The sequence below is a fragment of the Neodiprion pinetum genome, chromosome 1, assembly GCF_021155775.2.
Source record: "Neodiprion pinetum isolate iyNeoPine1 chromosome 1, iyNeoPine1.2, whole genome shotgun sequence".
Taxonomy (NCBI): Eukaryota; Metazoa; Arthropoda; class Insecta; order Hymenoptera; family Diprionidae; genus Neodiprion; species Neodiprion pinetum.
Window position 1 is genome coordinate 26807234 of NC_060232.1, and position 26473 is coordinate 26833706.

The window sequence follows — 26473 nt, forward strand, 5'->3', positions numbered from 1 at the left end:
GTATCGTATAATAATAATTAACAAACAGAATCGAATTGAGAATTTTTAAGTAAACTGATTCGATTTTTTTTTTCACTTATTCGTTAGAAAATACACTGAATATCGAAAATTTGTTGTGCGTTTAGCTATTGAATAAAAATTCTTGAAACCGTCTGAACGAATAGAACAAATAAAACAAGAATTAATTATAATTTTGGAAAAGCCAGAGTGGCGATAAAACTAGAATTAAAATTAAAAAAATGAATTTCACTGCCGCGTTGAAGAAAAATTTGACTTGTTTTATCAGATTTAAAAGTTTCAAAAAAGCTTCTACATTTTCCTGTAGCGGATTGAATAAATCAAAAGAAATGAGAGAAAACCTGCGTTCATTTCAGAGTTGAAAAAGTGAAAGTAAAACACACGGTGAATAAAATCGGCTGTGGTCAGGGTTACGCCTCGGTCTAGTTGGCACGGAATTACCTATATAAACGTCGGTATTTGACGGATTCGACGAAGGTCTCGGCACTACCTGCCACGAGCATCATCGTCGGGGGATTTGCGGCGAATCGAGGTATAGCAATAACGTTCTACGATCAGCCAAATCGTAGGTTATGTACTGGGTGACTCGGTCCGATACTTTTTTCGCGCAGGCAGATGATAAGGCTCGTTATGAATCACCGTATGCCGCATGCCTCGTAAACTAATCGTAAGTTTCCGAAGACAAAGTACCGGACCAGGCCCCTTGCGGGGTTGAAGTTCCGAATTTGAAAAGCTTTGAAAGCGTCTAATTCCGAATTATTTGGTAGCGAAACTTGAAGTAAAGAAATCAAACTTTGAAGAAACATCGGAGTTTCGAATGGTCGGAAACCCGACGGATCAAAGTTGCGAAATGCAAGATTCCGAAAACTCAAGTTACGATAGAGCAACGTTTCGAAAAGTAAAGTTTCGATAGGGTTAGATACTCAACGAGTGAGTGTGAAAAATCAGAATTACTAAATAGAAAATCCAAAACGTGAGAAGATCGAAGTAGTTTAAATTTCACCGAGCCAGAAATTCACAGAACTGAAAATTTTCGATCATTCGGAATTTCGATGTATCAGATTTTTAAATTTTCTCATTTTCTCAATTTCGGAACTCGAGACTTGTCGAAGTTGTGCCCTTCTGGCTTTTATCCTCGGATCTTTTTTTCTTTCGGAACTTCGAATGTCGGGCGTCCGACCATTCGACGCAAAGATTGATTTTTTTTACTTCCAGTTTCGCCACCAAAAAATTGGAAATTTGACGCCGTCGGATCTTTTCAAATTTGTAATTTCAACCTCGTCCCTTACGATAATCCCGTCACTCGTAACTGGCGCCTCGTTGCGTCTCGCTGGACCGATAATAGAGCGAGGAATTCGCGCAGCCATAGCTTCGGGGGCTTCCTTACATAATCTCCATCCAAAAGTTGACAGCTTTACCGAGGGAACTTGTCCGGAATAAGGAATTGCCCCGGATCGAAGAGCCCGTAAAGCCGTAGGGACCGTAAAATCGGATCTGCTCTCTTCCTTCGATCGAGGGTGAATTTCGGCACACGAAACATGCGTCGAGTATCTCACCAATATATGCGGTACAAAAGTACATTCTCTAACGCAGGTGTGTGTTTACATGCATTCGTGAAAAATGTCCAGTTGTACGGTTACTGTAAATCACTTGACCGCACAAATTGTTACGTTAACTAAAAAATATAACAGTTCCGAGTATTGAAATAGTTAAAAAAAATAAAAATTAGTCTCATACCCACGGTAATTAGAAAATTTATTATCATAGTATGTATGTTTCACTCGTTGCGACAGCTTGATATTGGTGCCACAATAAATTGATACGACGTCTTTTAATTGAAAAAATTTAGTAAACTAAACAATCAGATTCAACGTTGAAATAATCGGAAAATGTTATATCGACAACTATCACTACACTGATCTGCAGTTACTTATAATATGGTTTCTTTTTTCAATTTTATCGTCGTTGGAATCGTTGTTGTAACCACACCCATTTTACTATCATAGAATTTTCTAGTAACTTTAATAAATGAATTTTTTCTCAGTTTAGCAGCTACTCGCTGCTGCGCAGGGAAGCCGGAGTGACCTAGCGTTGCATTTCCGGGGCTTCTTCTGACCTCCGGTAATTTCTTCTTTCTCTCTCTCTCCTCCTCCCCCTCCTCCCCCCTTCTCTTCCTCTTCAACTTTTCAATATTCTCTTGTTATCATATTTTGCATTTGTACTTCCGTATTCTGCACAGCGAGCTTTTCACGCATGGTATAATTTTGCAAAATTCTGCCGCAATTCGCACTGGGATATTTTCAACGAAATAAATACGGATCGGGATGCAAACAATATAGACTTTACAGCGGAATTTAAATCAGCTGGTCAAAGCTCGGTGAATTCGTCGTGATTTCTGGAATTTTGTAATTTATCCTTACATTAGGTGATGCATCTATTGATTTATTTGAAGAGCTTTTTCAATCGAAAATTTATCAACCCTTAGATCATCTGTTACGATTTTAATTGCCAATCGATCGTCAATCAATTTAATAAATCAGTTTTAGGCGGGAAAGAATCTGCGGGGATTTTTTTCGACCGACATTTCAACAGACACGGTGTATAAGGGTGTTACATCGATTCTTCGAAGCACGCGCAAGACTTGGGCGATATATTCACACTAGCTTTTAATTATATAACTACCTATTTACACTTTACACATCGTTCTTACCCCATGTATGACACAAACTGCTGTATCGGCATGTTTTGTACTTATCTAGGCCACCGGGAATCCCCTAATTGCCGAAAACTTTTCACATAGATACCATGTCCCGTATGTTATAAAAAATATCCGTCCTTTTTCACGTGACACATTGCAATTCTGTGAAATTACTAATTACTAATACACCTGAACTGAATTTTATGTGTAAGTACTGAAAAAAAATTCGCACGGTTCATTGATTCGTATGAATTTCAAATTCTCCAACAGATCATTTTTATTCTAAGAAATTTAGCAAAAAAAAAAAAAAAAAAACGAAAAAACATTACAAAATTCTACACAGTGTAATATCTAATTATGCAGGCTGCAGTAAGAACATATTTCAACTTCGCCAATATCTTATATTATATGTATATGCGAAGTTATGCAAACACATAACAAAGAACTGTTGTACAAGTTGCGCAATTGGGAATGAAGTACCTATCGCAACGATTTGCGATAAGAAAAATTTCAATCGTTTAATGTAGTATACCTCGAGAAGTCCGGACTGCACGTCGCTGCATACATAACGCAATAATTACAGGAGGTGAAAATAAAAACTTTATCAATTTCAGCATAACAGAGTTATTAAGAACTCACTCTGTAAACGCTCGCTAAAGTTGGCGGTAATTATAACAATATCATTTTTACGAGCTTGTTTATCCACCGCTCCCGTGGTTGCAGTTTTAAATCTCGGGGTTTCAGAGGCAGGAACATTCATCCTGCTCTATCCTGTAATTCGCGTTAGGGTGGCGGGTGGTATTAAAAAATAAGAATTATCATCCATCTCACGCAGCATCGTCGCGCATGCATGATACGTTGTACACGGAAAGAAATATATTGTAGATTTTACATCCCCTGTCGGGAATGTACGAACAGCACTTTTTTCGATTTAAATTCACAGCAATTGTGGCAAGATTTAAAACTTCGATGGTAATAGTTGCAACGTGGTCAGGTAGATCTACTGATCTAGATTTGACTCCGAAAAAGTTCCGTTCGTGTATTCTTCGCGCAGATGCAAAATGAACGTGACATTTTTTTTTTTTCCGTGTACATACATCGGTAAAAGGAACTCATACATAAATATCTGGGTTAAGTTCCCGCAACGGAGTATAACTCGCTAATTCGCACCAATTCCAGCAAAGTGGATCATTTGCATTTTTCGCACTACGTATGCACGTTACGTACGTGCGCAGAACGCGGCACTACGTTCTGGATCGAATTGGTCTTCTTCACGGAACGTACGTAGTACCTATTCACCACGTTAATGCGCGTATAACCCGTTCCGTCATTCACGCGTTTGATGTAACTCGACCGACTCAATTGTCCGAATTAGTATATGAACCAGCTCTATTAATCCCACGTTTATTAATTCTAAGGATAGAACGTTCGCCGTTGAATAAGGAGTGCATAGTTTTTTACTCCGTTGGAATGAAAGAATCTTTTACTTATACCTATGTATTACACACGTACCTACGTTATACCCACAATGACCGTAACAATTGATATCAATTAATCGAATGATATTCTTAAAAACTCTTCAGCCTACACTTGTTCTTACATATTAGAAAGAAGAGTGGAAAAACGGTTTCAATAAATTGCCAATTCGTTGGTCCATGGTTGGTATACATAATCGACTATGGACCCTGGTGTGTAACGGCAATTTAGACGACCTCGGATATATCAGTTGCCGCGTGTTAGCCTGCGGTTTCGCATCGCGGTCCTGATATTTACCGTCCGTTCGAACTTATCTTCGCATCCGTTTCCTTCGCACGTTTGCTGTTCCGAAAATAAAAAGTCACACTTATCAAGGAAAAAGTGCGATTTCCCTTTCACGTATCGCGCGACTGTTTAGATAGTGATAATTGTGCCGCAATTCGCTATTTCTTGCATACACGATACTGCTTGTGTTACATTTTAATTGCTGCGTAATCGCATCATGGTGTTCCAGTTTTAGCCTAAGATAGCGAACCATAGTGATTTGTACGTGCTATGTACGTGAAGCTGGACGAGTGAGACAGGAAATTGTCGGAAATTATAAGCAGGACGAAATATTATTATGAACGAAAAATTGACGCTGTTCAAAGAGTTACGATTGAGACTGTCGAGGTATAATAACGACGATCATTACCGTTGAATTTCTCGCCCCCCTTCTTGGCAATTTAAAGTCGTGCACGGATAACAAGCTTCACGCTTCGTTATATTAATACATCAAATTTGTTATAGTCGCTAGATTATTTGTGCCGCCTAACAGATTGGTCTCGACTGATTAACGCTGTATGAGAATAACCGAGTCGTTAATTGATCGTTTGAATTAGTTATGGTTGATTCAAATGATCCGAGATGTACTGTGAAATTTTAATTCATTTACCGATCGGTGTCGCCCGGTGCTTCTGAAAACGTGATATAATGGAAAAACTGATCGCAGAACGTATTTCACTGTCGAAATGGACCGACCGGCCGGCGTACCTATTTCTATTATCAAAATTTGAAACGGCCGTAAATCAATTTACACGTATTAACGCTACTCGTTGGCGGTGGATTGAATTTGTGAATTTAAAGAGAACAATACATATATATACCTACCGATTTCCAATAACCTTCAATTATCCCAAATCACTGAAGAATCCCGGATACTGCGTAGGCGTATATATATATATATGTATACATGTTATATATGTCCGTCGCTTAAATTGTATAAAAGCCGATATCCGAGCGAAAATAGGGGTTGCCGAAGACCAAAGAGGGACGATTAAACAGTGCGTCGAATCGATTCCCAGGACTCGTGTAGTTTATGGCCGCGTTACGGTTTACGGGAAGAATACGAACGCCTATCTTTGAATAGTTAATAGTTACCCACGAGTCTGCTCAAATACCTATTCGAATGCCATCCATACTTCTCCTCGACGCTTACTCAGTTCTTTCAGCCGCACTTCCGCACCTATTCTTCCTCCCCTCTCGAAATCGTACCGTCCATTTCGTATTGAACAGTATTTCGGTGTCGCGCAATTGTTTCTGGTTCTTGATTCATTTTACATTTGGGCTTATCGTTATGCACCGTTGTAATATACGCTCTACAAGTGAACAACAATGTCGTTATTTTAATCATTTCAGCGTAGGACATTTGAAATGATTGTTAGAAATGGGGTTGAAACTTGCAGAGTATATATATATAATATATATATAAATAAGAAATTGAGGTGAAAGTTTTTCGGGAACGTATGATTATCGCAATCTACCATCGGATCAGTAAGTTTCTTATCATACGGGTACACTTGTTGAAGATAATTCGAAAAACTATTCCATACCGTCAATGCACTGGTCTACCTATTTACTCCGATTCGTGGTTTGACTATTAAGGGGTTAAGATCGCAACGCGATAACGAGGGTACACAGTTTATAGAAATGTCTTGAACCGCGTCGTGCATGGCTTGAGATCAACTCGCGATTCGAATTCCGAGTAGGCGAGATCCCGCGCGTTAATTCGAAACTTGGAAGATTCGTAGAGACGGGGCCTCACCTTGGGACGGGGTGTGCAAACTAGCGCAAAGTAGGTACCATCTAGTCGGCGTCTGATCCTTTGAGACTACGCTCTTGTACCAACACTTCAACGACGTGCCGATGACACTCCGTAACCAAATTTACCATCGAATGTAGGTTATAGCGACTGCAAACTTCGCGTAGTCTCTGCAGTATAATTGGACTTTGCAACAGTCCCATTGCGGCGAGGGCGTCTCGCCTTCCTTTCATCCCTCCATCCTTCCATCCTTACATCCGGACATGCACAGCCTCGTGTGTAATGAGAAGTGTAATCATAAGCCTTCCGAGGCTTTCAGGCCTTGCACCCCGTGTGATGCAGGTATAGATGGATTTGTCAGGGTGAAAGTACGCAAGGGTCCTTTAGTCGGTGCATGGATTGAAACCGTTGAGATCGGTGCGTTGCGGCGGCATCTGGAGGACCAATTAGTTCAGATTGCGATTACTTATTAGCCATGTGGTTTTTTGAGCAGGCGGTAAAGTTGAAAGGAGAGTCGCGTATGGAGTCACTTCGCTGAGCAGATGGCAGGAATCGCAAGTCTTGTCATTGGCGATAATTACGTGACATTATGTTGTTTTTTATTCTACTTTTTACCGGAATTCATCTCCTCGTTGTCATTTTCACCGCACGCGTTTCCATCTCGAATGTAATCATAATGCATTTTATAAGATGAACGCCTTTCCACGTCTCTCGAGTGACGCGTGCGATGTCCTAATATGTTGCTTAGGGCGACTTTTTTTTAATCGGGAAATACACGTTGTGATATGTATATATATGTGTTACAAGCTAGCCTGAAAAGTATACTAACTGGAATGTCTCCGCAGGGAGGTCTCGTATTTCTACTTTTATTTTTCTTTCACCAACGCGCGTTTGTCTTCACCATCGTCCCACGAAGAGAAGAAGAGCACTTGAAATTTTTTCAAGTACTTTCTTCTTCTTTTTCTTCTTCATCTTCCTCGGTCCTGTTACGTCGTTCTTATGTTACCAAAAATTCACCCGCATACAGTTCATATATGTATATAATATAACCGTTGAGGATCATCTTCAAAAGATAAATTCTCCTCTTCTTCGGCCTCCGGGCTCCGACATATGCGGCTCGTTTAACGACCTACGAAGTCACGCGTCGTGGTCTCCACAACTTGTCGTGATCGTTGGTGGAAAGAAGATACGCCTGAAAATGGATGTCAGTCACCTGATAACAACTCGCATTGTGTACCTACATGCACGCATGCTGCAAGTATAGACGGAAATAATCTACACTTATTGTTAGACGATGAATCAACCATGTCAATGATCCGTCGATTCGTAGAAACATGTTACGCAGGATTCGGAAATCCAACAAATGGGATGGAAAATGCAGGCCATCAAATTCGCGTTCTTTGTCTTTCACCGCCTTGTTAAGGCTCTATGAGAAAACATGTTAAACTATGGTATCAAATTTCATTTTCTACGCTTGATATCAACGTCCCCTTTTGCAAGCAACCCTCTTCCTTTTACTATAGCATAGATGCTCAATGCTCATCCATGGTCGAGTGGTCACACTTTGTCGTCTCATTCCTATCATAAATCACGTTTGAGAAGACGAGTCGGGGTTGAGTGTTGAAACGCGTGCAAAACCGCGATTGTATCGGAAAATATGAGGGATTTGAGAGTTTGAAAGTAGCTTCGAACGTTCAAAGAAAAAACAATTTAAAAATGAGAGCGAGACTCGGAAGGCGCGTATCATCGCGGTAGTTTGTCACGTGGGGGTTATATACGGCGATAAGCGATGACCGCGAGTTATTTCGGAGGAATGCATTAACCGTAACGTGGGTCTGCATTCTTGGCGATGAACGTAAACCGAGAACCGAGATCCAACCTGCCCTATATTTATCCTTATCTTAATATTTCCGGCGATATGGCGTTGCTCCGTGGCAAGGTTAACTCTATAATTGAATTTTCGTTGTTTTTCTTTTTCCACAAATTGTTTGTTTTAGATTCAATCGACCCTCTTCGTCGCCTTGAGACACTCGTTCAACGACTTAACGCGATGATGAGGTGCGACGAAAACACTCGTAAATATGTTGTGTGGAGGCATGTGAGCTACGATAGAAAAAAAGTTAACAGTACGCATGCGTCTCGGTGAATTATCACAGATACCCAACATAGAACGCTAAGCGAAACCGTATGACCTCGATATGAAAATAAAAAAGTTGTGGATCTCTTTATTAATTCGTTCATCTCGCAGTCACGATTTTCTCTCGATTACACAGTCATTGGTCCAAGGAACGAAGCCTTGTTCACAATTGCAATCCATCACTGAATCTCTCTCGTCCCTCTCTTTACCCGTTTATCTAATTTGGATTCCCTCAATGGTTGTGTCATGGTGGGGCACCATGTCCAAGGTGTGCGCAGAACCTCCCGTTGTATCGGCCACCCGGGGAACAAGTCGGTGGCTAACTGTTACCGTCCAGCATCTGCGGTTCGCTTGTGGCATCGTACCCCTTTTCTTCGGACCGGAAATGCATTATTTATGATAATACGAGGCTCATTGTTGCCCGGTATACCGCCCATTGTACACTTTTTTCGTCCTATTTCTCTCTCTCTCTCTCTCTCTGTCTCTCTCTCTCGCTCCCTCGCTCTCTGTATCGCTTTCTTCCTTCCCTTCTTCATTCGGATCGCAAAATTTTGCCCAGTAGTCACTCAGCGGGCAGCCTGAAACGCCTCTGATTATTGTTATCGTATAAAATCTTCCCGAAACCAACTGCTCTTTATTTTGCGCTGCTTATCGCAATTGCACATAATATTTCAATCGAATCAAGTGGAACTGGACATCATCCGTTTCAACTGAGTTGCGGATTTCATTACGAAAACAACTCCGCAAGTTTCGATAGCCGATTGATTCGCACAATCGTAGCAACGTGACCTAACATTAGCGACAGAACGGATGGGATGCGATCGGTATCGTCTATCGGCTGACGTAACCGTATATCTTAGACATGTATGTGAAAGAAGTTACAGTTGGGAACATTGTAACATTATCGGATCCGAATTTCTTGCACCACCGTTCTGCAGCCCGATGTGAACTGGGGTGAAAATCGATCCTATACGGGATTTGAAGGGTCCAAATTTTCTTGGCTGAGAAATATATATTTCACGGTTTCACGAGGGGCGATTCGCGCGCGACGAACTGATTTTGTCAATATATTCCCATAGCGTGGGGTGTGTGCGAATATCCCGCATGCGTAAAATGCCTGCGTAGTGTATAACTATATTTATACGTATTTTCGTTACTTCTTCTTCTCCCTCCCTCTTCCTCCATTCGTTTTATTCCGACATGTATCAGATCGATTGATTGATTGATCGATGGCTGTCTTTGCCAGTTTGAGCAACAGCTGGTCGATCAACCAACGACTAGGTACCAAGTTTATTTCTTCTTCAACGACGAGTGCGCAAAAAAGTTTTAATAACAACAGTACGACGATCAATAAAATATGGGACCGTCGAGGAATGGTGTCTCTGCGTTTCGGGGTCGTCGTGATACCCACTCAGACCAGCACCGCCACGTCCAGGTCACCGAGGGTGCCTGCGAACGGTGAATTCGAGGCTGGCACCGCCGGGAACATCCCGCGTTGATCCTTTCATCGGGCGAATCGATATCAGGTTAATATCGTACCTGTACGCAGACAGGTAACACCATCAAGACAGTGGGAAACGAACCAGCCAGGCACATGATCCCCGCGATATTGTTTTTTAAATTGTCTGTGAAGAAAAGTTTTCCGTACATCTTTACCGCCCCCGTATTATATGCTGACAACTTTTTCAATTTTAACCGAGAATCTATGTAGGCAAACATTTTTTCATTGATACAGTTCGTTTTTTCAATTCGCGTATATCGTCGCAGATGATTGGAATCGATGGTGTTCCGTGGCTCTGATACACTTTATTTTATTCTTTTAATTGCAGTCGGAGTGATTCCTTTCGTAGCTTCCAATGCTGCTCGATAAAGATGAAAAATATAGTTAGGAAATGAATGAAACGCAATAATATGAATGAATTTATTTACCGTAGACTTGAATATACAAGAGTCATTTCCAATTGTTTAAATAACTATCCTACAACCATTTTCTTATGCACTATCATTGTCTGCTTTTTTAAATTTGTGCGTTAGGATTAATCTCTTAGCAAATATGTCGGTCAGATTAACGATTCATCGTCAGATTAAAGTTTATCTTGCGGATTGTAACTGGTCACATTATAGTCTTAAAAGTGTTTTCCTTTTATTTGTAGGTGTGATCTGTCGTTGGATTAACGAATGTGAAAATCATCATCAAATCATTCATTCGTTCCATGCGACTTCACGCTACATGAAAAAAAAATAAATAAAAATAAATGGCAAAACGTCCCCACAGATGTTGTTTGTAATTCAGCCGATTAACGGCATCAGTTTATCCTGCCTGTTTGCTAATTAGAAAATTACGGGGAAAATCAAGAGCTCATTCAATTGTGTCTAGGCGCGGTGCGCAGCGTCATTCTCGAGACTCGTAATGTCTAATCCCGTTTGCCAAGAGCGCATTGTGCAGCTTGTTTCTCTCGCGATGCCGCCGCTTATGTACAGCCGGGGAAATAAGATCTTCCGGGATAACTTAGCTGCGCTGGATTCGCTAGTTGGTTGGATGCTCCTCCGAGCTGAAGATTCTGATACGTACGTATGCTAGCATTCCAGCTTCTCATCAACGCTTGACGGTATACCAACACTAAGAACAAGCTCGGGTAATGCTAACGATTAAACGCAGTCTGCGCCGTATTTGATGACGCTGATGATTATAACTGCCCGATGTACGTTCGTGTGCGTAATTGAGTGTATACACGCTGCGTGTTCCTTTCTGTAGTTGTGCGTGTAACAGTAAAATCTTCTTATCGACGAACCTTGTTGCGTTCGATAACTCATTTGCGAAATTTTTGGTAATATACATTCCGATAAAAATTGGTCTGAATTAAAAATATTCGGGATATGGCTGTATTATCGTGTGTCTCAAAAACTGCCATCGGTGGATAAAATATGACCTGACCATCGCGTAGAGCGGAAAATTCTACATCGAATTATGTACTTATAAGTTGGACACGGAATCGGATTAACAAAGTAAGAAAAAAGAAATTCTTGTGAAATAATTCCTTTTTATTAATTGGTCAATGCGACTCTGTTTCCGACGTGTGAAGACATAATTTGATGTAAAATTTTCCGCTCTACACGATGATCAAGTGATTCTTCATCTATCGATAGCGGCTTTCGAGGAAAATGCTAAAAAGGTAACAATTTGCTGGTTTCTCGAAACGCCGGTGATGCAACTCAAAAATGACTTCAAATTTGAGCTTCTAGGAATCGAAAACCTGTATACACAAAAATTCACCCGTATTCCAAATATTTTTAATCCAGATCTATAACATCGTTGCTTGTCTATGTTATACGTATACCTATATTCTAGAAACTTGCAAAGTAGAAAACTCGAAAGTTTCAACCTCTGAAACAACCTGAACGAAATTCTCGTAGATGGTTTACGGATACGAGGAAAGTTTTTAACGGGTTTATATTACACCCGAAGTATCCTCATATCCGCTCCTGTAGGCACCGTTTCTCATCTCTTCGGACGATTTTCCACCCCGTAGGTATGTGTTACTTCGTATCGTACGATCGCATGGCCGCAGATCCTAAGGGAGACGGGACATTTCGGCTGTATTTTACAAAAGGTGGAATATCAACGTCATTGTTTATCTCACCGTTGTTTTCACTCGTTTACCTATACTTTTTCGCCGTTCCTCCGCACCGCTCGATTTTTATATCCTGTATCCGTCGGTCCGCGACTTCACAGCGTTGGCGTTTCCGATTCTAATCTACCGGGCCATGTGGGAATAAAAGGGAGGAAAAAGTGGCGAATGAAGGGTGAGAAAAAAAGAGAAAAAAAAACCAACGAAGGGATCACGGAAGGGTTCCTCCAACGTTCGCCAGATGTTGTTCGATCAGCCACCGATCCGAATCGGTAGAAATCGCGGGTTTGCACCTCTGACGGCGCCGCGACGGCTAGACTATTTCTATATCAAGAATCGTTTAAGCCCTCCTGGTTTAGGGACCCGACGTATCATCCTCCATCATCCCTCTTTCGTCACGCGGGTGCATCAACATCGTTCCCTCGTTTCCTTCGGTGACGCGGCGTCGTTCTTACAGTATGCGGGATCTTCCATCAGCACGCCATAGGATTTTCCAACCCAATCAGATTGGCAGCCGTAGGATATGCGGAGGGAATTTTTGGATCCAGTTCAGGATAATTAATGTTTTAAAGATGTGGGTGAAAAGAAAATCATTTCTTTTGTATGTTTTATTCGTGTCGCCGGCCGCGATTTCGTTGGAATGGTTATTAATCAGATTTTCGATATGAATTATATTCATTCGTGTGAATTTAGATTTGATTTTTGAAACAAGGTTTTGAGTCAATTTATCTTTGTTACCAATTTATAGTTCGAGAAATGAAAAAATTACATTCAAATTGATAAATTCAAGCGTATAAATAATCATTTCATAACATACAGAATCTTAATATTCTTTACTTTTATCATATTCCTACTATAAACCACATCTTAAATTCGAATTTAAATAAACAACTTGTCAAATTACAATCCTCTACTTATTTCTTGTACACTGTGTACCCTTTTTCTCATAATTTCATTCAAAAAATCGTGTATCACAGTATTTACGAATTTAAAAACCCACGTCGCGTCGTATCGTTTGTTCCGATATATATTGGCAACGTAATTCCACACGGACATTAACGCGCGCATCCTTAATTTACAATCACAGAAATTGTCATTGCATTTATGCAGCGTTCAAAACCGCAGGTACGAATAGACCGCGTTCATCCATATCCTGAAACAGAGGCATAAAAAATACCACAAAAGGAAAATGTACCCTGACTTCCCTTAACGGCAGCTTGGGATGATTCCCTCATTTTTTATTCCGACCATTGGCAGATTCAAACGAGCATTTCATTCGCGTAATACGCGACGTCTGTTTATACGTAGGCATACAGGCATATAAGTATACAGGTACGTAACGTATAACTGAACCGGGCTCTGGGCATTCCGTTGTAGGTGAGAAGAGTGTTTTCCTGACATACCGCCACGCCCGTTTACGATTATCATAGTACGAGGATCCAGCATGGAACCAACGCGCACTCGCATCCACGCACGTGCGACGAGGTTTAAGCCGATTTTAACGCGGTGACAGATACGCGTTCCTCCTCTCTTTCCTCTCCTCTTCTTTTTCGGTTCCACGATTTCACACTCCGTCGCATATCGACGTATCGTCCCCATTCTTCACGCTTTATATATGTCAGAGGAATGAAAGAATTGACGAGTTTCCGCAAAACTGAACATGCAGGGATCAGCAGCCACTCACTCTCGCGATGCTTCGGAGAGGACGTAAAATATGTTGCGCGTGTTCCACGCCTAAGGAGATCTGTACCCAATGCGCGTCGTGAAAACAGGTTTCCTTAATTTTCGAAAGTCATTGACATCCGACTGCGAGTGAGTAAAACTCGTAACCGTAGCTATAGTACGCACATATCCATGCGTATACGATATGCCTGTACGTAAATACGACGTATCTCTGCGGTTATCTGATTCAACGGTTGTGTTACGGTGGCGGATCCATCGATCACCTCTATTCATACAACCGAAGATATTTAGCAACGTTGTATAGCCGGATTCGTTAGCCTAATATACATGTATTGCGAGATATTGTTGTAAGGTGGAGAGGAAAAATGCAATCGGCGAGTGTATGCACCGAGAGAAATTTTTACTTTCGGTTACCGCTCAGTCCTTGATATTTTCATTTTTTTCCACAGTCGAAAAATATAGTTCTAGGTAGAAAATGAAAATTAGTTTCCTAGCTGTTACCGGAAAGTCTAGTATCCGTTACCATTCTTTCTCATTACGATCACTGTTGCTATATTTTCTTGCAACTGTTGCGAAAATTTAAGGCTTGTGCAACAATAAATTGACGTTAAAACCTTGTTTAACTAAAAAAGTAGAGTAAATCGAACAAACTGATTTTGCGTTGCAATTACCAAAAAAGGATCGACAATAGCGCAAAATGGTTACGCGTACCTCGTTTTTCGTAATTTCAAAAATATTCATAAAAATTTTTTTAACGATACCTGTTTTAACGAATTTTTCTAGTTACTGTGACAAATGAAATTTTTCTCAGTCTGAAAGGTACGCGTGCCTGTTTTTTCGCGTCTCTGTTCTTCTTTTTCTATCCACGGCGCTTATCACCTGCTTCCGCGTGGACGCTGGACCAAAATTCCCGAATTGATCTGATTCAAATTTCAAATTCCTGCCGTCAAATAATTCCTAATTTCAATGTACGCACATGCAGCGTTTGTTTGCCCGCAGGCCTGTAGGGGCTGACCGCTGCATGCTACTTTTCAATACGCGACTCGTATTTAAATCGGGCTTTGTCGGGGGCCGTTAAATACTCCGGACTAACATGCCGCCACACGCGCGTGTATCATGCCTGCGAATATGCATACATTACACGTTAAACACGCACACGCACGTATGTATAGGCGTAAGAGGTACACTGGCATTATACAGCACTAATAATAACAAAAATCAAACCCCTTGACTCCGCGGGAGTGTGCGTGAGTTATATCGTCTACCTACCCGGATATCAATTACAAGGGGTCCCAACTTGTGCACAAGGGCCTATTTTGCATGGTAACTACTAGTAATGGACCCTGCTTTTCAAAATGTTTACCCGTTCTACGGGGGGCCTGATTTTTCGTCCCCCTGATATCTCCGTTTTAGTTTATTACATTTACATACATTTATCATGCAGAGTATTACCACCCTTTGGCGAGGGTTCGTTTATTAAGGATCATTTTGTCGGTTTTTCTTTTCTCATTCTTTGTACCCGTTGCTCTTCGACTCTTTTTCTCTCTTTGAACGCTATTCTTTTTTTTTTTTTTTAATGCGGCGAGAAATTCGCACCGTGACTTTTTAAACGAACTACCTGTAACGTATACATATACTATACCTTGCACCTTTACCGTGCTGCAGATCCCTTGTCTTAAGTTGCCGGTATGTCAAGAGGTTTATTTTTCTCCGCTACATCTTCATCGTTGTAATACTATTTTTTTATTTTTTTTATTTTTTTTATCGTTTCTCATTTTTTTTTTGTCCTTTCTTTATCTCAATTCTTTCGGAAGTAACGAATTATCGAAGGCCTTGCTTGCAGAATGTGCTATGCTGCATATTTCTGCGATCTTTTTTTTCCACCCTTGTATACGCTGCTGCGTTGATAATCGCAATTAGAACATATATTTCCGAACGGGTCAAACTAAAGTTTAAAAATTGGTATCTACGAAGTTTTTGTAAAAAATATAAGAAAAATTCTATATTTACGTCTAATCAGAGTGGATTACATAATATGAGGTTTACTTCTCGGTTCTCTTAGCGACATTTCGATATTATAACTCTTATTAACACGTATTCTCGAAGGAGAGGGACGAAAACTAGAAAAACATATCCATATACACAAAAAAGGATGGATTCGTCATTCCCATGCAGTAAAGCGTAGCGTCAAACGCACCTGGCCCGGGTTTGGGCCTTCAGGCTTCGGGGCCGAAGGGCCGAATACTTCGTCAGGTCTCACTGCCACGTATATAAAATGCCACGGTGCCACACAGCTATATCAATACTCAGTGGCGTAGCTTGGCAGGGTACGTGCCCTGTAACGTCGATGATAGAGGGGAGAAAAAACGCTCACGGGCAGACCGCTAATTTCTTTGTTTTGTTGAGTGCAGTCCTGGATACGTTAAACGAAAAATCAATCGATAAAAATGAACGTCAGATGTTACATATTGATGATATTCTCGTGCAATTTATAAATTAACGCTGGATGTGAGGTAAAAAAAATTTCAACGACGACGAATTGCATATAAAACGCAATTTTTTCTTATCATTATACACAAGTGTTGGAAAGCTTGATGATAACGAGAATCAGACAGATGATGATTGATGCTAAAAATGGTAACTCGTTCGTAATTTCTATCACGTACCAGTTATCAATGAGTAACAACGTGACGTAAAACGAGTTTCGGAAAGCTTGATTATTAACCGTAATTCATCGTATCACTGAGCACGAAAATTGTTGTTTAAAAAAATTTACCAAAGATAATCACGTCATGCCCAGCTCCTCGTCTTTTCAGTTTGCGAAGGGCTCCCGAGCCTCTGAACGCGGCACTGATATTGTAGCGTACTCGAAGGTAAGAGAAGGATACGCATACCGTAGTAGCTGATTGTGAGTGTGTAAATTCCAGCGTGTCAGTACCCCGTGAGCAAACCACGGCTGTCGAGAGGCCCACGGCGTTCGAAAATGGGGGACGCCGAGAATGGCTCGTATACCAACAAGGCCCGCAACTGACAGTAACCATAAGACGCCCCCACTCTGGGGTCCCTTTGGGCCCGACACTTCGAAACGCGAAGCCAGACGAAGCCGGCTCCTGAACGTGGCGTCAGTTGCTCGCCGCGACCCTTCTTAAGCGTATCGGTCAGAACCGAGTCGACGGACGTTCAACGATCGAGTCCAATCGATCGTTCGAATCGTATTGAACGTTTTTTTATTTTCGTTGTTCGAAACTCATCGTTGCGGCGAAAGCTCGTCTCAATGGTGACGAGGTGCGTGTGAACCGTAGCCCCATCTGGTTTATTTTGACTCATCTTTGGGAACCTGCAGTTTCATGGGATATGCAGCACGAATGGAGTTCGAGGCCTACGTTTCGGCAGGGTGATATTCAGTGCGCCACATCATTATATGCCTCTGTGTGTGCGTGCGTGAGTTTATTCGATACGTGAATGTGCTCGATGAATAGTCCTTTGCCTAATTCTCATTGTTCATCCAGTGCAGTGATCTCGTTAACGTTCCGCAGACGTTGCAAGGTTTAAACTTTGCTCTCTCGCCAGTTTTGGGTAACATGACCGTCCCAGAAGAGTGAGTATATAAACCAGGTATTAAACTGTCAAGATTTTCTGCCGTCTAGGAGATTTCACAAAAATTCTTGTTCAGCTTTCTAACTGCGGTTGTACATATAATTTACCTAAATGCGGAGAAAAACTAAATATGTATCTAAGGTACATGTACGCCTTTAAGACTTGAAGGGATTCCTTTCTATCTCCTTCTTATCCTTTTCTCTAGACTTCTGGAATTACAAGTTTACAAAATCCGGTCCTGATATTATTTATTCTTATAATCACCGGACTGAACAAATAATTCTAAACGCAGGTGGGTGGCTGCTGCAACCCTGACTTTCTTTCCGTTCACTCTCTTCCGGCTCTTTCTTTATTTCCTCTTTAATCCCGGTGCGGAGAAACGAGGAAATCAGATGAGATAATAGAGAATATACGAACTATTTAACATCCGACGTTACGTAGTCGAGCCGTGTCGGTCGCATTTCAAGTCGTCACAGGCACCTGAGGTTAAGCCTCGGCATCCGGTGGCCCCAATAACTGCAAGAAACGTTCGTTTGCGAACGGGAACTGGCAGGATACTTGCTCTAACAGCGTTTAAACGCTTCCTGGAAATCGTCAAGGCGTGCCATAAAGATGAAACATACACTAGCACGAGAATTACAGGCTTAAGCCGTTGAGTGTGGAAATCCCGGGTTCGGTCCATTCCGTGCAGTCTAGTCGAGTAAAGCGTTGAAAAGAGTGGTGACCTTTGTTCCTTTGATTTTATTATCGTAAAACTCGCGCAGGGTATTGTTTTGACCATCCAGTCGTTCGCCGCTTCCTCTAATTCCTCTCTCTCTCTCTCTCTCGCAAACTTTATACCGAACAATGTGAGAAGAAACAATACAAACGCGCGCATAAATTCTACTAGCCCATTTACATCCATCCTACTTTTACCCCTTCGCGAAAGAGCGAAACGACATCGCAAAAGGGATACGAATTTCATCCACTCGGGGGAAATACCCTCCCGGCAAGCCGCAGGGGTGGAGTTTATGGTACCCGACGAAACGATGTCACAGCTGGTGTTGCAGTTTAACGCTCACCAGCTTACTCTGATGCACGTAACAAAACCGACTAGTTGACCCCTCTTGGTGGTACTACCGATGCAGTGCATCTTCAATTCCGAGGTGGTATAATATCTTTGCCCGGGAGATATGTGATGGACCGAGGACGGATGGACGTTGCGCAGCTTGAATGGAGGCGTTGAGCGATCGGACGAATCAAAAAACGCAACGGCAAGCGTAGTCAATGAGTGACACACATCCGACCTCTGCACTCTCTTTCAAATTTATATGCCCCACTGCACAAAGTGATGATTCAGAATATTTATTAACGATGACAAAGACGGTCCCAGGAACCGAGCACTGTCCGAGAAGTTGATGATTTAGCCGGTAATTTTATAACGACCGTCTGTTTTTAGAGGTACGAAATCTGTGCGGCGTAGTTCCACGTTCTTTTCGTTTTTACACACCTTTCGACGTGCGGCAATCTTGAGAAAAAAGGCACGAGTCGACGTCATTTTCCTCAGCTAATATCGACGAACTCTCTTGTATCTCTTCTTGTAGTTCTACGATGCCGTTCTTTTCCTGTTTTGCACAGTTGCTCGCAATTCGAAAAGATCCCGTTCTCTCGCTTCGATACTATTTTCCACCTCGTTGACTCGGTAATAATGTGCAATTAAAACATCATTACCGAAAGAACTGCAGTGGTCCATATATAGTATATCGGCGGACAAATTTTGCAACAACAACAAGCATGGCCTCGAAATACTTTTGCTTCATTGCATAATGTTTTTAATTACAACGCATTTCAGATAAGTGAAACAGACTTTTCGGCAACTTGGATGTGTATTGCACCGATTTCGCATATTATGATATTTGGATGATTGGGCAAGGTTTCTCCCATCTCTTTGGGTACCGAAAGTTTGAGAAAAGCATGCGACGAATGCTACAGATTTTTTGATATCGAAAATCGTAAAACGTGATGCTCCTTTTTTCCGTCATGCACTTACATCCGCCGAGTGTAATTGTTACGCCGTAGAAAATGACACGAAATTGTCGCTGAGACAGCCAACCGTGCAAATAGAAAGACAATGGAGATCTACGCTCTATTTCGTTCACACGATCTAACTGGCCATAGCGCACGATGTCGTCGTGAGTAGTGTAGGATAGAAAATGGAGCGAATTTAGTCCACCGCAACGTGTCAGTTGGTATGAGTGGTTCGTAAGTCGTTGAGATATTCAAGTTTTACGATAAAAGAAAAAAAAAAACAACAACTTGCATCAAACTCGCTGGATGTGAATTAAAAACTTTTCTACCACGACACGTTATTCGAGACATGAATTTTTGGTACCCAGTTCGTTCGTAGATAAGCTCGTATTTCTACTGTAATTAAAGATTCATTTAAGGTTACGCCTTTACGGGTCATTGACAAGAAGTTAATTACCGAGAAGTTGGAGAGAAGTGGCAAGTAAAGTCGTTGAATAAATTAATCACCATCGAAGTAAGAATAGTCAGATTGATATCCGGGCGTTTGAGAACGCGTTTAAAGCCGACTCTGAAGCGATGCGAAGTACGACCTTTTAAAGTTTCCTGTTATTGTCGTTCGGGCATGATAGTCGAGAATTTCCTAAACTCGAAAACTCCATCTAGCAAAGAGCCTTGTGTCACGGGACTCACACACCTCAACCTAGATCTCCAGAAGAGACTTTGAAGAGTTGGATGGTTACGAGGACGAAGTTAGTAACGTTACCGCAACGACGCATATTTCGGAAACATCGCTAATTCGCATCTTTGTGACTTTCTACAATTTAATAAGCCCTTATGAACCAAATATACACTAATTCTGAAAGGCCAACTCCTTGAAAGTCATCCGAAAATTGCCCAATAATAAGTTTTTATCCCGATGCATGGTTACGTTAACGTTATTAACTTCCACCTGATGGATAGTTTGATATTTTACTGCAACCTGCTCATAACTAAGAGAAAAATACAAATAGAAATGAAATGAGAAAGACGTTTCATCGACATCTGGATGTTCTCAATGCCCATTCATAATCAGACCAGAAACTCCCACGAACCAGTTTTTCAGACGCAGTCTATATTCCAGACCTACATTTCTAGTTCCCAACAGCACACAAGGGGTGATCACTTCAGGTGTGGAACGGACCTGGCGTATTTGAAGACACGTGAATGGTTTTATGGAGAAACGTTTAAATGCCGAATCGTGTTCCGCGGTTTTGTGAGAATGGAAATAAAAAAATTTCGTAAACCAGTATCGTCTCGGAATTACCACTACGCCTAACGCATACCCACGTATGTCGAATCGCGTTCACTACCACGTTTCAGAACAATGTATTTGCGAAATGGAGCATGTTTCCTCTATCAAACCTCTTCGTAGGTACAACTCTCATTGTTTCCGACGATTTCTCAGCGATGTTGCTGCACTCTAAAAATCCTCATTGTCTATTCACATCAATGTTTTACGCGTGAACCACTCAACGACGATTCGTTAATTATTAATTTTCTCCCAATAGTATCACGTCTTTGGAAAGCCTCGGGCCGAGTTGATGAAAACTTCACGTATCCTACGACTATGTAACGTATCGAATATATCGTACAGCGTAGATGCTTGTCCGGGATCCGAATTTCACTCAATGGGTAATTTATCTTCATGAAAAAAGTCTCATTTACGCGAATGAACTTAACGGTTCATTCTGCACGGTTTCCAGTCTCTACGCGTTGAGAAGGTTTTACTTAAAAAATTCAACTCGTTAATCCGGCACGCATGCTTCACTACGCTTTTACTCAGTCAGCATCGACGTTTTATCTTTCATAGAGGAAACTTTCTCGGTTAACGGATGTTTGCACTTTTTTTGGAGCTGCTTCAGCCGTTCTAATGAAGTTTTCTTTCTATTTTTCAATCACTCACTTGACTAATCTTACCGAGTCATAGTCTCGTAATGTAAAAGTCAGGATTCCTTCGACACACGTTATCTCTTATAGTTAAATATAATCTGATTACAAGTAGATCAACCGGTCCTTTCATACAGGGTTTCGTGTCTAATGTAACGACAATTATTTCTAGTTCCAAGTTTTGCGCGATGGAAATTTTGACGTCGAAAACTAGAGTCGTTTTTATCTGAAAAGTATACTTTTTCATTTTTGCCAATTCTTAAAGCGTGTTTCTCCTCCATAGTATTGGATATCGCGAAGGATCATGAATATTTCGCCGTTGTACCAACATGTGATCCCATTCTTCGCGACACCAGCTTTTACTTTGACTGTATAAAACTGTTGCATGATTTCGGGTCGCAAAAGGCCAGACGACTACCGATCGTGAGCCCAATGAAAGTTTCTCACAAGAAAATTCTATTTGTCTGCTTGTTTTAACGTACTGATCTAAGTGCCTTGCGATTTTCACTTGAAAAAAATGAAGTATGCCGTATGTTTATCTGAATTGTACGTAGTAATAAACCGAACACATCTTCGTTCGTGCAATGTTCAATGAAGAAGACAAGCTTGAAACAACGAGACAGCCAGCCTAAACACCGGCGCTAATGGTTTCGAGAGAAAAAATGGCCCGGTTAAGGTGTCGTAGGAATACAACAAGCTCGCTCTGTAGTTGGTACTACACCGATCCACACACTCATCGTCTGGGCATCTTTAACCGAGTCGGAGAGAGTCCTCTTATGACGATGGTGGAATACTCACGCTTTTCGCCCCGCCTTAACCAATGGCCGCTCGAAAGATACGCGAGGAATGCGGACCACGTGAGAAAAACGAAAACGTCACGCCAAGTGTTGTACAACAATCGAGATAATTACGAGTGTATTATCGCGCACGGTGGATGAGACTTCGCGTCGTGATCTTAACGTCGAATTCTTTCGTTACGTACGTTCTTGATTGATTTGAAAACGTGCACACGAACCGTATGAAAGGGAGATGTGAGGAAGGAAAGACGATTTTAAAGGGTTTAAAGGATTTTAAAGTTGTATATCTACCAGGATTTTCCGTTTTCGATGCCCTTTGTACAGCTGCAATATTCATTTATTCCGTAAGTCGTACCAACTATACGGCGTATCAGGTCACGCAAAGTATTACCACCCACTTCTCGAAGAAATTGGATTAACGTAATGGAATTCCATTGACTATAATACGGTACCTCGTTTCTGGCACGGCCTCTCTGTTCAAGTTACAAGAAGAAAAGGGGCAGAGAAATTTTCTTTGCTGGAGTATAATCGGATAACCTTGCGGGGAAAAAAGGTGTGCGACGAATAGTTGTCGTTCCATAATTCGTCAAATATATCGTGAAAAACTTTCGCCGGCTTGTCGTCCATTGGATCGTCGTTTTACGCACACGTGCAATTGTGTTCAACGAATCCGCACAGTTGTGCCAACGCGACGACTTGATCGCATGTTCGCAATGTGCCGGTGGAGTACCGACCGTAATAGCGACTCGAGGAAGTCCGAGCTACATACGGCACAATGGGGTTCTTCAAGATTGCGCGAGAACTATCCCAGGGTAGTTTAGTCACTTTGCGATTTACGGAGGCTTGAAGTGCCGATGGGAAAAGGTCGGTGAGCCAAGGGGCGAGGACCAGCCTTGCAAGGTTGCCCATCATCAAATCCCTCGTGCCTAATTAACGAACGGTAGCGAATAACCAGGTCTTTTTTCATCTGGTCCGCGGATACTCAGCCATGGGTACCTACATATAGGTACACTGCAATGTGGATAGTCATATCACAGCAATAACAGATATTCGGATACTGTTAGATCAATGCCCTGATATCGGGAAAGGGTGTAATTTATACGGCATAACCTGGCGTTGAAGTATCCGAGACGAGTCATGAGTTACCGTGTATTTGATACCGCAACGTTGCGGGAATAATCAAGTGGTTAATTAGAATTCCTGGAGTGCAATGCTCGTCTACCCGTGTAAAGCCGTTGTTATACCGACAGGATACAACCGGCATTCCGTCGTTCTCCTGTGTGACTCCGTGCCGGTTTAGCCCGTCGTTCCGTTCTTCGTAATATTTCAATATACCGGGTGTGCCCCTCCCGCATTGTGTGCTAATGCGTGCCTTCAGGAATGCAACGAAGTATCCTTCGGGACACGATATGTATGTCCAGCTCGATTCACTCTTTGCGACCCACTGACTCCAAAGATAAACACGTACTCGCGTCCTCGATACACTACGTGAATTATATTATATTCCGCTTCCCGTACTTGTCCTTTCACTCTTTGGCCCAACGTGAACATCGGGTATGTGGCAGAGGCCATGATTTTATGTGGAAGGGATTAATTCGTTCAATTGACGCGGGAATGAAACGCGCGGCAGTCCGCGAATCTCCAGGTTCGATTGATCGTCGTATGGTTTTAACGATTGTTCTATATTGTTTTTATTCATCCGTCGATGGACTAATTTTTGCTAACCCTGTTTCTTTTCGACTTTTTGTTATTTCCAGAATGGCAGCGGAGGCGGCTAACAAGAAGGCGGAGAGAGAAGCCCTCCGTGGGGTAATCCAACAATGGAATGCTAATCGGCTCGATTTGTTCGAATTGTCCGAACCGAACGAGGTAATTTTGCACCAAACTACATTGTTTCTTGTGATAATTAAGACAGACTAGCTTTTTGCCGGCTTTATTCTACTTTATGCAGAATATTTCGGTGAAGTAGGAAGACGTGGACTCACGTGATCTCACCCCCCAAAATAAGGTCACTCAGTTACTCCGGTTTTCATAGTACCCTGGTTTGTTTCTTTTTTTTACCCCAATCCCAAAAAACCGATGTCGACACCCGCTAACTCGCTACACGAATGAGGTATTTCGGGAAACAAATGTACCAAGGTCGTTTTGGCGACGGGGAAACTGTTCTCTGGAGACCCGTGTTCTGGCTACGATTTCCCATATATATATGAGATGGGATTGAGGTGAACGGGCAATGTACGAGGGGCTACGAAGCTGAACGTCTTCTAATTCTCATAACAAAAGACCGTTTATTTAGGCGTGTAAATTCAAGCATGCTGCACCTTGAAACGCGGCGTATATTTGAAGAAATTTAGTACCCCAAGGGCTTCTTTTGATTTTATTACAGTTTTTTTTTTTTTTACTGTATATATAATGGGATTGTCATTCGTAATCGTATGCAAGAGTCATATTTACGAGACCTTGGTACGTTTCAAAGTTTAATACTTATTCGCAGAGTTGTTGTTAGAGTAATTGGATTAGGTATAATTACTACTTGAGATTTGGAAATTTTTGTATCTGAAAATATTTCATCTAGCTCTGAAAGTTTGATTATTATAATAAATCTGGTACAGTTAATTTTGTCATCGGCTCTCTTGGACAATATTTTTTCACTTATTCTCGGCTGAGTTTGGTATTTTAAACCTATAGTTTTTACACACGACCAACCATATCCAAGCCGGGTCAAACCTGACCGAAATGCCGACTAGCTGTCGAAGAATTTGGTATTCGTCTGGCATCGTTCGTTTGAAAACTGTTCGAAATGTTCAAGTTCGGAATCACGGTCTGCTGCCGTAGGTAAACGTTTTCTAAAAACGCTGACGGCGCAGAAATCGATAAGAAAATCTGCAAAGTCTTGTCAGACTGGTTATTTGTACAAGTTTCGTAATCCAGAATCCTGTGCCGTGCATAATGGCGTAAACTGGTATCGAATTGCGAAGTGACTCCCGGTGAATCATAAATTTTGCCCGTCTTTAGCGATGCTTTTCGCCTCGCAGACCGAACCACTGCACTTTGTCATATCATTTTTACCGTACAGGAATTGGAGTTCCACGGGGTGATGCGGTTCTATTTCCAAGACAGTGGGCAAAAGGTGGCGACGAAATGCATAAGGGTGGCTTCAGACGCTACGAGCCAAGCCGTGATCGAAACTCTTATTGAAAAGTTCCGCCCCGACATGCGAATGCTGTCAGTGCCCGAATATGCTCTGTACGAGATCCACGAGAACGGAGGTGAGTCTTATATATATATTTTGCCGCAAACTTATTCTCGTGCGGCATGTTTTCGCTTTCACGATTTCATTTTCCTGTCTGAGAAGCGAGACAGTGCCTGTATGTAAGAAAAGTAAATCCGGATAAAAAGGAGGAAGAAATAAAAGCAAAATCGAATATTCCCCTTCGTTATCGGGAGAGAAAGTCTCCCTTATTTCGTCTGCATCTTTTCTTTAGGTCACGCTGAGTTTTAGGATCGGACCAAAAAATCAACTCATCTTCTTATTTCTCTAGCGTTGCTTTTAGAGAATACCATATTTTCTTACCGTATATTGATCTGATATCGTCGCCGCGACTCTGACAAATGTCATACCTTCAACTTTTTGTCACTGTAGTTTACAACAGCGAGACATTCTGGTCATTCGCAACGATTGAAACGGACCGATCGTTCATCATTTTCTTCCTTTTTCGTTATTCTCTAGACGGCTACGGGCGATTAGTTTACTTATTTTATACACATGCCTGGGTATAATTGTTGTACTTGAAAGAAGACAATGATAAATGGGTGTACAGATAAACGTGATATTGCATAAAAACTAGCAACGTGATGCAAGTTGATTTATTACTAATACAATCGTACAATTGAGCTTTTATTTCGTCAGATTTTTACCGCAACCAAAAATTGCCAAAAACGGTAAAGTTCTTGAGAAATCTTTTCTCGTAATTTTTCACGAGTCGCTTTTACTTGCTGAATCCTATGGTTTCTGTAGAATAGCAAAATATTTGGTTATCAATATCTTGTCAACAATTAATAATCCACATTCAGAAACTTGCACCATCATGCAAAATATACAGATTATTATGTTAGTTTGATGAAAAGTCGTTTTTGCTAGAATAACAACTCGTCATTTCGAGGAAAGAATTTTACACCAGCCTAATGATTATTTAACTAAGTTTTAACTAACTTTACTCTAAAGCCTGCAGGTATAAAATCGTCGTCACAAGTTAAGATTAAATTTGTCTAATATAATACTAGGAAATATGCCCACTCACATTCCGTATAACAAAAACGAATAACCGAACCGCTTGGATATCGAGCTAACTTAATCTTCGAACAGAAATAAATGCATAATTTTCGTTTTGAATGAACGTAAACGTTGAAATTTACTACATCGAT

The 26473-nt window shown here is 41.4% G+C and overlaps 1 protein-coding gene across 8 annotated transcripts in view; it reads left to right on the forward strand.

The window, feature by feature from the left end:
* cno (adherens junction formation factor afadin) overlaps positions 1-26473 on the forward strand; it is a 115848-nt gene that overhangs the window by 27658 nt on the left and 61717 nt on the right. For 3 of the 8 annotated variants that reach the window (XM_046636641.2, XM_046636640.2, XM_046636643.2), the window contains exons 1-3: positions 4708-4864; positions 23806-23917; positions 25125-25317. In XM_046636641.2, the coding sequence (XP_046492597.1) occupies positions 4815-4864; positions 23806-23917; positions 25125-25317 (355 nt within the window). In that variant the 5' untranslated portion in view covers positions 4708-4814. Of the gene's footprint in view, positions 1-4705; positions 4865-16894; positions 17320-23805; positions 23918-25124; positions 25318-26473 lie in introns of those variants that run through there. The other 5 variants (XM_046636636.2, XM_046636642.2, XM_046636637.2 and 2 more) reach the window with 4 other exon arrangements.